Source organism: Heliangelus exortis, chromosome 1, assembly GCF_036169615.1.
Source record: "Heliangelus exortis chromosome 1, bHelExo1.hap1, whole genome shotgun sequence".
In the NCBI taxonomy this organism is placed as follows: Eukaryota; Metazoa; Chordata; class Aves; order Apodiformes; family Trochilidae; genus Heliangelus; species Heliangelus exortis.
Window position 1 is genome coordinate 7159138 of NC_092422.1, and position 15701 is coordinate 7174838.

General features: G+C 36.9%; 1 protein-coding gene across 27 annotated transcripts in view; it reads left to right on the forward strand.

The window, feature by feature from the left end:
- The window catches only part of DLG2 (discs large MAGUK scaffold protein 2), a 961231-nt gene that overhangs the window by 713384 nt on the left and 232146 nt on the right, over positions 1 to 15701 (forward strand). For 24 of the 27 annotated variants that reach the window (XM_071732357.1, XM_071732283.1, XM_071732535.1 and 21 more), the window contains one exon: positions 14987 to 15055. The exons of the other annotated variants lie outside the window; for them this stretch is intronic. In XM_071732357.1, the coding sequence (XP_071588458.1) occupies positions 14987 to 15055 (69 nt within the window). The remainder of the gene's footprint in view (positions 1 to 14986; positions 15056 to 15701) is intronic. 27 annotated transcript variants of the gene reach the window in all.

Below are 15701 nucleotides of genomic sequence, written 5' to 3' on the forward strand. Positions count from 1 at the left end.
TACTATAGGCTGCCATACCAATATGGAGAAATCACAGAATCATAGGATACACCAAGTTGGAAGGGACCCATCAGGATCATCGAGTCCAGCTCCTGTCTATGTGTAGGGGCACCCCAAGAATCACACCATGTGCCTGAGAGCATCATCCAAATGCTCCTTGAACTCAAGAACTCATTAGTTCTAGTCCAGTCTCTTCCCTTCGTGAGGAAGTCATAGTCATTGCCCATCTCTCAAACCTGTCAAGGCTTCTCTGCAGGGACTGCCTGCCTGAGTCAACCACTCCTCCCGATTTTGTGTCACCTGCAGACTTGCTTCAAATTCCTTCCAGTCCTGTGCCAAAGTAATTGATGAAAAGATTCACAATGTTTTGAGGTGGCTTTTTTGTTTGTTTTGCCAAGAAAAGAAAAAAACCCACACAACAGGTGTGTAGGAAGGTTTACAGGCTCTAAACGTGTCTGAATTTTGTGCAAGTCCAGTTATTATAGAATCACAGACCGGTTTGCATTTGGAAGGAACTTAAAAATCATCTTTTTCCAACCCCCCCCTGCGTGGGTAGGTCACCTTTCACTGCTTGAAGCTCCATCCAACCTGTCCTTGAAGACTTTCAGGGATGAGACATCCTCAACTTCCCTGGGTAATGTTTGCCAGTGTCTCACCACCCTCATGGATAGAATTTCTTCCTACTATAAATCTACCCTCTTTTAGTTTGAAATTTTGTCCTTTTGCTACATGCCCAAGTAAATAATCCCTTCCCAGCTTTCCTTGTAGGCCCCTTCGGGTACTGGGAGCTGCTCTAAGGTCATCCCAGAGCCTCCTCTTCTCCAGGCTGTATTCACAGGAGAGGTGCTCCAGCCCTCTGATTATTTTTGTGGCCCTCTACTGGACTCATTCCAAGAGCTCCTTGTCCTTCTTGTGTTGGGGACTCCATAACTGGATATAGCACTGCAAGTGGGGTCTCATGACCTGCTGGCCATGCTTCTTTTGATGCCCCCCAGGATACAGTTGGCATTCTGGGTGGCAAGGGCACATTGCCAACCTATGTTGAGCTTCTCATCAACCAACACCCCCAAGACATTTTCCTCAGGGCTGTTCTCAATCCATTATCTTCCCCATCCTGTCTCTGGGCTGGTCTTGGAACTTGCAGCTGGTCTTGTTGAACTTTACACGGTTGTCATAGACCCACATCTTAAGCCTGTAAAGGTCCCTCTGGATGGCCTCCCTTCCCTCCAGCCTTATGCAACTGACCTTTTTGTGTTGCACCTAAATTTAGCTAAGTTGTCATTGTGAATCTGGATGTAGAATTTTTAATGTTTTGGGATCTTAAACAATTTATTCTTTAAAAGGTTTTTATTTCATTTTTAAAGAGGAGCAGTAGAAGCAGCTAGCTTATCTGATTTTTTTTTAATTTTTTTTTTAATAATGCTTATAGTGCACAAAACCACAAGTGTTACAGCATAAAAAGCAAGGTCAGTGGAAGGGACAAGACATTAAACTATATTTTATAGCTGACAAAGGGAAATATAGGGAGATTTAGTTTGGCTTTCAAAATTAAAATTTCAGTATTGTTAAGGAAGCACTTGGGCAGAAACATTAGAATCACCAGGGAGATGCATAGACAATTTCTTTTTCTGGGTATTTCCATACTACACGCAGAAAATGAATAAATTCCTCAGATAATTGGAGCTGCTTTCTGTATCTTTTGAGGATCATTATAGTTCTTGCTTTTATGCTGCTGAAAGCACTGCAATGATGAAGCTGGGACAGGGAAAAGAAGATAGCTCTACAGGGTGAGAGGACACTTGTGCGTATGGTCTTGCACATCACAAATTGCTTTTGATTTGATTACACTAATTTCTAACAAATCTGAATAGCAATGACTATATCCTTAAGACAAGTTTTCCTAAAAAGCAGCCTAAAGCCATCATAAGGCATCACACTGTAAAGACAGAACATATCAGCACGCACACCTAAAATGCACTGAATTCCACATAGGGTGCATCTGCACAGCCCAGTGCAGAACCATTCAGATATTCCTGAGCTGGTTCTAGACAGGTGAGCTGATGAAGCAGTCTGACCTGCTTCCAGTACGTGCCCACATTGATTAATAGTTGACAGGTACAATCAGCCATGTTTAGAAAGTTCAGTTGCTGATCTGATGAAGATTGCAAAAGCTGTAATCAGGACTCTTTACCTATTCAGGGTACAGTGACTAAGAATTAGAGGTAGGAGGACTTATGCAGTGTCTGTGGCAAGAGTTTAGCAATACAGGTTTGGTTGGAGGCAGGAGTCATACAGGTTTGCTGAGAATACAAACTCATGTAATACTGTCATTGCACGTTGCAGAATAGGATTTCCTTTTAGTGTTTCAGATTCAATAGTGTGAGTGAAGGTTCTTAATTTCTCATATCAAGCCTTTACCATAATTTTATATATCATATTACTTCAGTGGAATTAAATAAAAAGTCTTGCTTCTTGAAGACATCAAAAGCACACAGAAAATTCATGACTCTCACTGAAATCACACATGCTGTCTAGAATTTTGAGGCTCAAGTTATTAAGTTATTTAAATTCCTGGTTGGTGTGCACAGCAACTGGAAAGGGAAATATGCATAGAGGAAAATTTACTCCTGATTGAAATTTAAGTATATTTTTCCTGGTGGATTTTTCCTTGTTTCTCAGAGACCTCTTGTAGTCATCAATTAGCAGTTGCATTGATATGCCATGAATAAAAGATCAGGGTTTTTCAGCTAGAGTACTGTAAGGTTGCATTTTGGAAACCAGATTGGCATCATGTTCAACCTTTTTGTTTTTCTTGTTTGTTTTTTTGGGGTTTTTTTGTTATTTTTTTTCTGATACAATCGTGTACAATGCCATAGTGCTTTGAAATAATGAGGACAGAATTTTCTATTTTGACAGAAGTGGGATTAGACAGCAGGTGTCCACAAAGGAAGATCAGTACAACACCAAAACCTGGTGTTGTATAATATCTCAGTGAAGTCAGAAGGAGAATTACATTGAATTTGCTGTAGCTTGCATAATCCAAGAATAAGCAAAGAAACATAACACTATAACCATGAGGGTAGTAAAATACTGGAATAGGGTGCCCTGAGGAGGTCGTTAATGCCCCTTCCCTGGAGGTGTTTAAAGTCAGGTTGGATGAGGCCTTGTGCAAGCTGGTCCTGCGGAAGGTGTCTCTGCCCATGCAGGGAGGTTGGATCTTGGTGATCTTTAAGGTCCTTTCCAACCCAAACGTTTCTTTGATTCTAAGATTCTATAGGTAAGTTCAGACTGTCTCATGTCCAGGCTACCTCCTAAACCACAAAGACATCTCAAAGAAAAATTGTCAAAAAGTCATAATTTATTTGAATGTGGTACTGGGTATTCTTCAAACAGAGTACCATCACATGGAAAAGAAATTATTAAATGGCTGGACAAGTGGATTTATTTTCTGTTGAATTAAATATGAAAATCAACGTGGATGATTGCTGAGAAGTAAGCCTTAAAACACTATGCTGCCATATGAAATTTGAGTTATTAGTAATCAGCACTATGTTAAGAGAGAGGATTTTTACAATAGTTAATGTAAATGAGCTCTTCAGTAGCTCTTTCATGTTTGTATTTTCCAGCTCTCCTTGCATTACCACTTTACAATGAAAAAAATAAGGTTAATTAGTGTCAACTAACAGAAATGCAACACTGATGCAGCCTGAAATGACAGGTTTCTTCAGCTTGCCCAGAGAAACAGTAAATAGCACTAATTAATTTTAGTCTCCACTACCTAACTCTATTAATAATGCTCCCATCACTGTAACAGATTGGACATCTCATTTTTCTTTGCTTTTTAGAGAAATAGAGAGCTGGCAAACAAGAGTAAGTGGCTTTACTAAGGCCCTAATGGAAATTCAGTGTGGTTGGAAGTTTCATACTCTCAGGCCAAATGGAGCAACAAGCAAAGCACACAAATCAAGAATATGTTGTTCAAGTTCAAAATGCATATACATAGGAATTCAAATCAATGTCACCATCTTTTTGAAGATTTGATATAGCTTCAATTGACTTGTAAAATAAATAGTTGGAAAAATTGTAGAAGCAGCCATTTGATTTAAGAAGGTTCGTTTACAGGCTGATTTACTAATATGCAGGAATTTGGTAATATTGTAAAGAGATTTTATATTTCTAACAAGATAAAAACAAGTCAATTAAAACAAGTCTTCTAGAATTTCTTTAAAGAGTATTAGCATTTCATCTTTCAATCCTTAAACAAGTCTCTAAGTAAAGAAGAAGATGAGCAGTGATGTGAGAAGAAATTATGTTATATAAATAAAATACCAGCTGCTTTACCTCTGGTCTCAATCAGAGGTGTGCATAATGTAACATTTACTATAATATTTAATAGGTCTGGATTGCCATCTGTGAAATACATAAACTGAAATCACTGAACTTTTTCAACACTAATTTATACATTCTACATTCTCATCAAAGGGGAAGAATTAGTGTAGGGGACTGATGTGTAGTAATATCTGATTGGTATATGAAAGGATTCTGCAGCTACAGTGGCTATCATAGGTTTAATAATAAGATGCAAATTAAAAATAATTTAGAGTCCTCAAAGGTGTCAAATCTCTCCAATTCTATCTTTGTTCCAGGAGAAAAAACAGCAAGCAAACTGTTCCACTTAACTGGGGTACAAAATATGAGCATTTTATATGCAGAAGTAACTAATGAATGAAAGATTCTTCCTTGGTTTCTTGATGCATGTTTACACAACTGCATTTGGAGTATTCCACTGGTTGAAAGTAAAGTTATGTAAACAGATATTTTCTATAATAGTAGATTTCTTTGATAAGTTGGAGGAGAGGCGTAACTTGGAATAAAATGGTATAGCAACAGGAATACTAGACACAAGAGCCTATTGAATTTTCTTGCAAGATTTGAAAATGTGGATGACCATCCAATGCATGGGCTTATCCTTCATCAGGTTTTTTTTTGTATCATCTAACTAATCCATATTTCATATGAGAAATGTTTCATTGATTGCAGGATCTTAATAGGTTTTCAGCAGAACTGATTTGTGCTCAAAACTAAAGTGCAGAGAACTGAATCAAAAAGCTGCAATGCTGGCTCAGTTCACGTGCACAGGATAAATATGGACACGAGATGCCCATCTCCAAGAGTAGCTTCCTGGCATGGCTGTGTCTTTTTACAGTGCAAAATGACAATGGGATTCTGGTTTTAGTCCCAGTCAAGATGGGATGAGCTTCTGGTCTAAGTCCAGCTGTGACCATTTTTATTGATTGCTTCATGCATGTTGTTGACTGTCTGTCAGTTATTCATCTGTTTTCCCTTAAGCAGTAGTGTTTTTTCTCACAATGTACCCCATGCAATTGGTTCTGGCCAAAACACTTTCTAACCAAAGTACAAAGGTACTTGCAGAGAGAAATGATTGGTTAGAAGCAGCAAAGAGAGTTGTAGTTCTGGGTAATGCTCTTTATCTAATAAATGGAAGCTGACAGGGCATGCAGCATGGCAGCATCTTCACCCTTCACTCTAAAAGTAAGGTTGAAATAACCCAAGAACCTTGGGTTTGCAGACTGACTGATGAGTCAGTTTAATTACTTTTGGAAGTGATCCCTAACCTACAATAAATATTTTAAATGTTTAGTGAAGAAGGATCATAAATTAGGGATGTAAATTAGGGATATAAGTACTGACATAATGGAACAGAAACCTAAACTTTCTACCCCATCATTCATTTAATCCAAACTCTCGCCTAAAATAACATACGAGCAAAATTAACAACTAATCTGCTTGGACAATCTTACATTCATCCACTCTGGGAGATGCTGATACCTGACATTCTCCCTGTGAGTATAACCAGAATGAAAAAAATACTAGAATTTTACTTTTTCAAAATTCTCGTTCTACTGCATACTTTATGCCCAGATCTCCTAGTGTAAAATGATGAATGTTTCCTGTGAAGTGCTGACTAAATCCAACTTCTATCAAATTAAAAAGATGAAGAATCATGGTTTATATGGAGTAGATTAGAAATAGAGGAGTTTCAGCTGTTGAATTTCTTCAGTATTCATCTTTCATTTTGGCAGTATGTTCTTCTGCATTTTCAAATTCTCATTCACTGCTGTTTGTACCTAATCAGTTGTTATGTTGTTTGTTTATGTGCACTGCATTACTCCCACTTTTGCTTTTCTCTGTGTGTTGTTTCTGTAGGAATTTTTGTTTTGTGTTTGGTGTAACTGCACATGCACACATGCATGCTGGGCTGATTGGAATGACAAAGTGAGACTAAATTGCACCTTATGTAGGATTACATTCTCACCTGCTGTTTGTTATAAAGGCAGATATTCAACCCATATTCCCAGCTTGCTGAGAGATAATGTGTATCCAAATAGGAGGGATAACATTATCAGAAGGTATCACACAGGTGCAGTAAACATCGTATCAGGAGTAATTGCAATATAGAGAGTGCTGTTCTGATAAATTTTAAATTGTAATCATAATCTAATATTCTTTCTTTTGTGATAAGTACTTCTGTTTTAATGAACTACATGTATGGAAGCTGAATACACTCGTTTTCTGCTCTTTCACCTTGGCAGCTGGTGTATTTCACTGCAATGCACACGTGACAGTTATTAAGTTCAGAGGAAATGAACTTGGTCTTATGCATAAACAATATAAAAAAAATTAATTTCTGTAGGAATGTTTTTATTCTGCAAACATAATTATACAGAATCTCATGGGATATAGAAATGTTGGCCAATGGACAGATATGGTTTGGTATCAGACAATTTATCAGTGCTATTTTAAATCACTTCAATTAATTGTAATTATCCATGTTTTCTCTTGAATAAGTAAAAATCAGTTCAATGATGCTACCATGAAAATAACTTTATGTACTGGTTTTTCTTTGGATGGAGATGGACGGAAACTTCGCAAAGTAGTTTAATGGGTTGCAGTTATTTGAGCTCTGTCATTAGGCTTATTTATTTCTTATTTCTCTGTTCTTTAAAAAAGCAAATACAAATGCAGTATGAAAGTCCTATGAATTATTTTTCAAGTGTCATCTTCAGTGCAAAGAAATCAACTCTCCCTTGACAAAGCAACACTAAACTGTCCTAGGCACCAAGTGCAGTTTTGTGAGAGTGATGTAATCATTAAGCCATCACCTCTTTCTGTTTTGTTAATGATGAGAATGCTCTTGTAGAGCTCTTATAGAGCAATCTTGTTAAAATCTTGTAATACTTCATAGGTTTGGATTCTGAATTAGAATTAGGTCTCTAATTCCTGAGGGGAACTCTCAACAGTCTTTTAAAAGGTATTCATAAATTTAACTTCTGTGGACTATGTAAGTCTGTATTTTCCCTACATGGGAGCATTAGACTGCATCTGAAACTTCATCCTCCTTGCTCTGCTCCTTGAAACAACATTCCTAATTATCTTCAGTTCCCCCCATATCATTCCAAACTTCTTCAGCTGTTTTAAATATTATCTTTTGACCTCAACTAAAAATTCCTTCTCAGATAAGCTTACTTTTTATTTTTTAAAGCTTATCATTGTCTCCTGCAATTTTGTAAGGAATTGCACTAAGGAAGCAGATTTGATGTCAGTGGATGTGTCACCACTTTGAAGATAGGTGCTGACTTAGGCACACTGCTAACAAAGGTGGATAATGAGCTTCATTCTAGGAGCTGAAGCATCCCTCTTGAGTCACAGTTTCACATTGTATTCTTCCTTATTGCCATATGATGCTAATTTAGGGCTGCAACAACTCAAAGTACTTTTAAGTTGTTGAATGTGGCTCCCCACTTGTTTTCAGATGCTGTCTGGGGAAAGGAGGGAGGGAGAGAGGGAGGGAAGAAGGGAGAGAGAGAGGGAGGGAGGGAGGAAAGGAGGAAGGGAGGGAAGGAGGAAGGAAGGGAGGGAGGAAGAGAGGGAGGGAGGACAGGAGGAAGGAAGGAAAGAAAGGAGGAAGGAAGGAAGGAAAGAAAGGAGGGAGGGAGGGAGGGAGGGAGGAAGGGAAGGAAGGGAAGGAAGGAAGGAAGGAAGGAAGGAAGGAAGGAAGGAAGGAAGGAAGGAAGGAAGGAAGGAAGGAAGGAAGGAAGGAAGGAAGGAAGGAAGGAAGGAAGGAAGGAAGGAAGGAAGGAAGGAAGGAAGGAAGGAAGGAAGGAAGGAAGGAAGGAAGGAAGGAAGGAAGGAAGGAAGGAAGGAAGGAAGGAAGGAAGGAAGGAAGGAAGGAAGGAAGGAAGGAAGGAAGGAAGGAAGGAAGGAAGGAAGGAAGGAAGGAAGGAAGGAAGGAAGGAAGGAAAAGTTCAGCAACCCTTAGTGACTTCCCTAAGTGCAAGTGAAATTAGTGTATACTGCCTACAAATATATAGTATGTTACTGTAATAAATTAGAAATACTATACATATAGTGTATATTTGTAGGCAGAATGACAGCCTGACCCTTGATTTTGGTTTGTGGGTTTTGTTTTGGTTTGGTTTTTTCTGTTTTCCACCAGGTAGATATTTAGCCTAGCAATACTATTTGTAGAATGTATGTACAGCTGCCATTTAAAAAAATTAGTTTAGTCAACTAAGTCACTCCAGAAATCCTCACTGTGTGTGCTTATACATGAAAATAGTGCTACATCTCATGTGTGCCTTTGTTGCCTAGTGATGGTCTTAAGACAGCAGGGTTGAATATCATTTTCTCTGAAGGTTCCTATTTACCTCTGATGGGAGACTGGTTAGTTTGACACTTCTAATATGGGTCAGTTACTGTCAGTACTGGATATTATCAAGCTGTTTGTAGCTGAGATAAAATTAATACCAAAAAAGCACTCTCTAGTCTTCTAATTAATCCCACAGGAGAGCAAAACCTCATTTAAATTAGAAGTTTAGCTGTTGGCAGCATCAGGAAAAGCTGGTTTCACTTCACTGAACTGAATTAAAACTCCACATTAATGGAATTAAAGCATGTTGCCTTCTTAAACTCAAACATCCATCAAAGCAAAACCTTAGGAGCTTTATAAACAACTGTAGTGCTACCTCCAATCCTTGACATAAGAAACAACATACTGAGAATCACAGAACCAAAAGTGTTAGCGTTGCCTTTACTGATCTCCAGTGGAATTTTCTTACTATTCTATTTATCAGTCTTATTGTGACTAACAAAGAGTAACTTTCAGGTCTAGTTTGGGGGGATTTTTTTTATATTCTTTTTTTCCTACACAGAACACAATCTTATGGTTGGACTCAATGATCTTGAAGATATTTTCCAACCAAGGTAATTCTGTGATAGACAAATAGAGTTTGAATACTTTTCTTGTCTGTAACTTTTTCTTAACTGGGACTCAAGAATGCTGCTCTGCAGACAGTGTTCAGGGACATCTTTCCAGCCTGTACCACTGGCTGACTTACTGCTTCTGTATGAAAAATGCAGGTCAGCTGATTTAGGAAGGAATTTTATGATGTCAGTTTTGACTTACTAAAACAAAGATACATGAAAACAAAAGATATCTTAAACCAGGGCTATAGCAAGCAGAGGACAAATGTTTCTTCTTGATAGGAGGTGGGCTGGGAGAAGCTGATGACTTTTCTAACACACTGTGTGTAAAGACAATGTGTATTGGGTTTATATGAGCAAAATCTGGGAAAGATTTTATATTGTAAGAACCTTCTTTCTTCCACCCTCAATGCAAAAGGCAGGCTTTAGGATGAGTTCTGATTTGAGCATCATGCAGTCTGATCCCTTAATGGTTGTTTGTCCTTATTTTTTGTTGCCAAATCACATTATAAAAGTTTTAAATACAAAAAAATATTTCCCCAGTGTGATAGTTTCATCCCAGGGAGGGTTTCACTGGGATATTATACATTGGTACAAGTGTCATCTGTGAAAGGAAGGTGGTCATGGGTGACAGGTGGTGATGGGCTCATGTGGTCATAGAGGGAAGGAAGGGTTTCAACATCACCCACACAGCTGAAGTGTCCTCAGAGCATCCTTGATCTAGAACAGAATTAAAACTAGAGGAGTCTGGCTACTCACTTTCCACTTTCTTGTTACAATAATTCTTATTGATACTGTTATTTTCATAATAAACTTTTTTTTTTCTTAATGTTGACATTAGGCTGCTCTGTTTTTAGTTTTTAACAAAGTCATGAAATGGTAGGCCTTGCCTAAAAAATATGTTTAAAACAGAAAACAACTTTTAACTCGTTAAAAAGAGATGTTAGATCCCTTGCTCCCTGTTTTGCCCCTCAGTATTTATTCATCATCTCATTCTCTATTCCTTCATTCCTATCAATTGTCTTACAAGAATAGTATATTCTTCTTGTCTCAGTGAACTAAATTTAAATGGAATTCTGTTAAAACTGGTATTTTACAGGATGTAGAGGTCATTTCTTCGTTTCATCTTGTCTGGCTAGAGTAGTGAGTAGTATATTGAAATATTATTACTTTATATTATTAAATTATTGAGACATTCATTCTCTATCATTTCAGAGAAAGGATGGAATTTTTGTAAGCCTAACTGTTGAACTTCTAAAACTTAGATCTGTGGATGTAAAAATATTCTATTTACCCACATATCTCAATAGGGATGTAGGGGCCTTCATTTTTAGGCATTCGTGGTACCAAATGTTAGTGGCAGTAACTCAGAAATTTTATTTTCTTTTGTGGTACAGAAGACAGGACACATGCGTAAGTGTATTAAGCATGTGATGGAAATGTCTTCTTTCCACCACCTTGAGGGAAGTCACCAAGAGCTTTACCTTTTAAATAAGGCAGTCAGGAGTGATATTAGACTGTTATTTCTCATTCCTGGACAGCCACTTGTGTCAAGCAGTGAGTAAACTGCATGTTTGATTTTTAGCTGCTTTTTAGCCTTTTTTCTAAGGCTAAAAAGGCCTTTTTTCTAAGGCTTTTTGCTTTTTTATAACCATAGAAAGTTTAAGCTTTTACTGAGCATCAAATTTCATTTTTATAGTTATGTACAAAACAATGTTTTCATAACACCTGTTATGATTTATTTTCATGGAAAAAGCTCAGAAATCACTTGAGCTTCATGTCAGAAATGCCTAGGATTGGGAAGAGGTTTCTAATGAGTGAAATACTGATATTAGCCAAGATGTTCACTTGGAAGGAGCAAGGAGTAAGTTTTCTTTGCAGAGTTTTACATAGCAAGGTAATGTTTCCAGATGGGGATACTGGTGACATCTGGTGCTCAAGTGGTTTGGAAGTTTTAGAATGGTGAATTAAGATCTCTGCTTTAATTCGTACTTGTTGTGGAATTGCATGACTTAACAGAATATCTGATGCAACAGAAAATAATATTGACATCCTAGTCTTTTATTATTATTATTTTTTTCATTCCATCATTGAACTCTATTTTGTTTTCCCAAGAATCTGCTTTTCCTTCTGATTATTCTTCTTTTGACAGCCTGTCTGGCTAATCTTTTGGTTGATTTTCTGCTTCTTGTCTCTGCCATAATAATCCTGTGTGAGGGTATCCACCACACACGTGTGAGGTCAGGGCATAAATTCTCAAGTAGTTGAGGAGAGGGATACCAAGTCCTGCCCTTCTGTTGAGATGTTACACATCTGATTTTCTGAAAGGGATCAATATCCTCTTTTGGCAAAGCAGAGCTGTGGAAGTGCTTTAGCCTGGACACATGAAATCCAGAAACTTGGTGCTTGTAATCACTTCTTGAAATATTTTCCTTCTTTTCAGTTTTGTGCTTCAACAAGAATTTTCCCTAGCAAGTTCATAAATAGCATTTTTACTAACCTTTTTAAATAGGAGTCATATGTTTTAAACAATAAGAATTTGCATTTATTGTAACATGGCCTTTTTTTAAAAAAAACGTAGATGAACAGTGAAATCCATAAATAAATTCATGAAACTGCAGCCATACCAGCTTCAGATCTTGGTAGGCCTATGTTTGGAAGCTAATTGTTTCCATGTCAGAGTGTGTGAATTCAAATGAAATCGTTTATAAAGAATAGGAGTTTTTTCTAGTTCTGTATAAGCTGTTATGAACAGTATATTGGAAATGTTTTTAGTTTGTATTCATGCCTTATATGAAATATTTAGAAATATACACGTTGTAACCTTCAGGTTTTGTACAAAGGGTTAAGTATCAATCCCAGCTGTATCCAAAGTAGTTGAATTCATCAGTAAAATGCTGCATTGCTGTGGGGACTGAGAGTCTATTACAGGGATCAGACTGGTCCCTTCCCTCATTTTGAATCTTCCAGTGCAGCAGCAATAATTCACTGTTCTGTAAATTACTTTGGTGAATATAGCCAATTTTTTTCATTTGCAACATCCAAACATAGTCATATCCCAAATGCTTACTGCTTGATATTTTTTAGTCACCCCTTACTAATTTTGCAGATCAATGGGAAATTATTTGTGCTTAGTACTTAGCAGCTCTAAGTCCTGCCTTTAACAGTCTCGTAATTTTGTTCATTTTGAAGCTGGTCAGAGCTATATAAATAATTTTGCTTGTAGTAAAAATAGGGCAATGTTGGAATGTTTTTTGGTGAAGAAAACAAGTTTTCAGAACCCAAGCCATTTCTTCTAGCTGTGATTAGATGTAGATGTTATGTAGATGTTGTGGCTCTGATTGTAACATATACCATGGCTCTAGTAAGGAAGAGATGTTGAAACAGGAGAGGTGGCTTAATTGCTTTAAGGCAAAGCACCCTCTCAGCTGCCCTTTCCTACAACAGCATTCCTTTGAAAAACAGACAGTACCCAGCAGTTGTGAAATAAACCCAATTCCTGCATGAAATCTTCAGTTGCTACCCAGCAATTCGTTGTTAATGGAGTTTTTTTCCCTGAAAAATATCTAGCATCTATTTAAAGAATAAGAACTGCTTGTTTAAAGTCTCTTGTTGTGGGTTTGGCATCAGCAGTGTAGCTCAGGCGTAGCTTGGCCAGAGTTCTGCTCATAGAAACAAATCTTGGCATACAGTGTGACTTTGAGGGCCATCATTGTCCTGCCTCTCTTCTGGATTCCTGCTCCTTGTATCAGATGTATTCTTGCCTCTCCTGATGCAGCTCCAGGAATAAAGTTTCTGAGAATCAGGGTTCACAGTGAAAACATGGAGGAGTTACAGCTCTTCTGTGCCACCTCTGTCTCATGTAGACAGGGGGAAAAATCAGGGGAGAGGCTGTTCCCTTCATTATTAATTTTACTTGGGAAGCCAATTGTTAATTTTATTAATTATTAATATAAATATATTATTATTATTGTTATTATTATTGTAAATTAATGATTTTACTTGGGAACATAAGGATGCACGTTGCCTTCCAGCTGTGTAGAGGCTGAGGGACAGAAGACAAGCCATAACCTAAACTCTCAATTTTTAAAAATGCATAAACACTAAAAAACCCTGGTGTTTTAAAGCACTCGTCCTAAAAATTTGCAAGATGCAAACTTAGTGTGAAATTTTAACTAATATAAACTATTATTCTACAATGTTTGTTCAGCTCAACTATTCTGCTCACACCATGAGGCCAGAGACTGATGATATTCATGTACCTGTTTTGATCCACATTACAGATGTATAACAGATAAAAAACTCTGTAGTTCTTCTTATAAGGGAAATATAATTTCCCACAAACATTCTAAATGCTCAGAGTAAGGATGAACACAGTATTTTACTAACATGAAACAAGAGCACAAGGATCACAAGAGAAAATAGCAACAGGTAGCAGCTCTTTTGCTTGTCTTGTGGCATGGAATCCTGCTTCCCCAATTTTTTTCTGCTACACAGAAAAACCATATCTCTGCTGTAATACGACAATATTGGCTATGCTACAAGAAAAAAAGTATGTAAAATAGATGTGTTGCTCACTAATGTCAAATGTTTTAGCTTTTATTGAAAAAACAGCTTGAGTTGTATACATAGCTTGAAAGCCTGACAAATTCTGCAGTTGGCAAAATCAGTCACAGAAAAATTACTTCAAGATTTATTTTCAATATATGTTTTGCATTATTAATACTGGGTGATGTACTATGTACTATGTGATGTAGCCATTAAAATTAATCAGAAGATGCACCCAGATCCTTCTGCTTTTTTTTTAAACACGTTGTCTTGGATAAGGGATCGATTTATTGTCATAGAACTGCCTTTGAGTGATGCTCTGTTGTTATCCATTTATATTTACATGTATAATAATGATAAATACTATTATACAATAGTAGAGTACTATTACACAATAGTGCAATACTGAAGTTTAGATAGACTATGTAATTTATTTGGTGCACGTAACGTAGTAACTATTTTTGAGATTTGTTTTGTAACGACTACACAAATCCACTAGGCCTCAGGTTTTTCAATCAAAAAGATGTTTCTTTCAGAGATTCTGTGTTTTGCTTAGAAAACAGCATGTTTTTTTTCTTAAATGTTGTGTTTTAGATTGATAAAATGTCATATGAAAAATTGAAGCTATTTAAAATCTGATGAAAACAGTAAACATTGGTTGAAATGTGTAAAATACAGAGTTACATTATGGTGCGTTATAAGCAGTGCATGTTCCTCTTTTACTGAGCATTATACCTGAGAAACACTAAGAATTAGAATTATCACTTGCTGTTTTACCTTCTACTTTGAAATTAACTTTGCGTTTTATGGTTAGTATATTTAGCAGAACAATTACCATCTAAGTTATTTTAGTTACTGAAACACATATATGTGTATTTTTTATAAAGAATAAAAAAAGATAAGGGGGAGTTACTCTCTTCATTATCTAAGCTTAATGAGAAATAAAACCTGATTTTAAACAAGAGAGATTGCTTGATTAAGCCCTTTTTTAAAGAGAGGTACATCATTGAAGTAAAATACCTTTAGACATGTGCAAACCAATCTGATGGTTATTTCTATTTTGCTACTATCTAAACTGCTTGAGACAGCAAAAATAAGACAAGCTTGTATTTCTTTAACAAATGCTTTTCTTTATTCTTCCTTGGTCATACAGTCATTCCCAGCACAGCACTGCAACCCGTCCTCCCACGGTGAGCTTGCAGAGGACCATTTCTGTGGAAGGGTAAGATGATTTCTTGAAGCTGCCTGTAGAGCTCTCAGATGCCACTAAGCCAGACACTGAATTGACCACATACACACAGAAGTTAACTTCATGTGGTTTTCCACACCAGTGTTTAGGTCTGTGAGATGGAGAAATAAATACTTTCAGATTAGTACTAATCCTTTCTAAATACTTACACTGAAAGGTTTGGTTTTCATGAAGATGAGACTCATGGAAATACAATAACTACAATCTCTTCAGTTCATCTCACTTGACCAGTGCTATTATTTGTGTGTGTTAGGTATAAAATGATTCCACTAAACATGGAAATACCCAGCAAAGACATACTCTGTTTCCTTAATGTATATCTGACTTCTTGACAAAACAGTCTCCCAAAGTAGGGATGAAGAAGCAGAGAATAATAGTTCTGTGCTTGTGTATATCTGTGCATATTACCTTGTTAATTGTAGAAGCATGACTTTGAGAGCTTAAATTGACTCAGTTTTAACAGAAATACTGGGGTATTGATATGAATCACTCACAGCCATGGTTAATATTTTTACATCCTGAATATACTAGATAAAATGACATTTAACACTGAAGGACTTAGAGTTTGCTACTACTGACTGGTGAAGTTTACAGAAAACATTAGACTTCATTCTTCTCT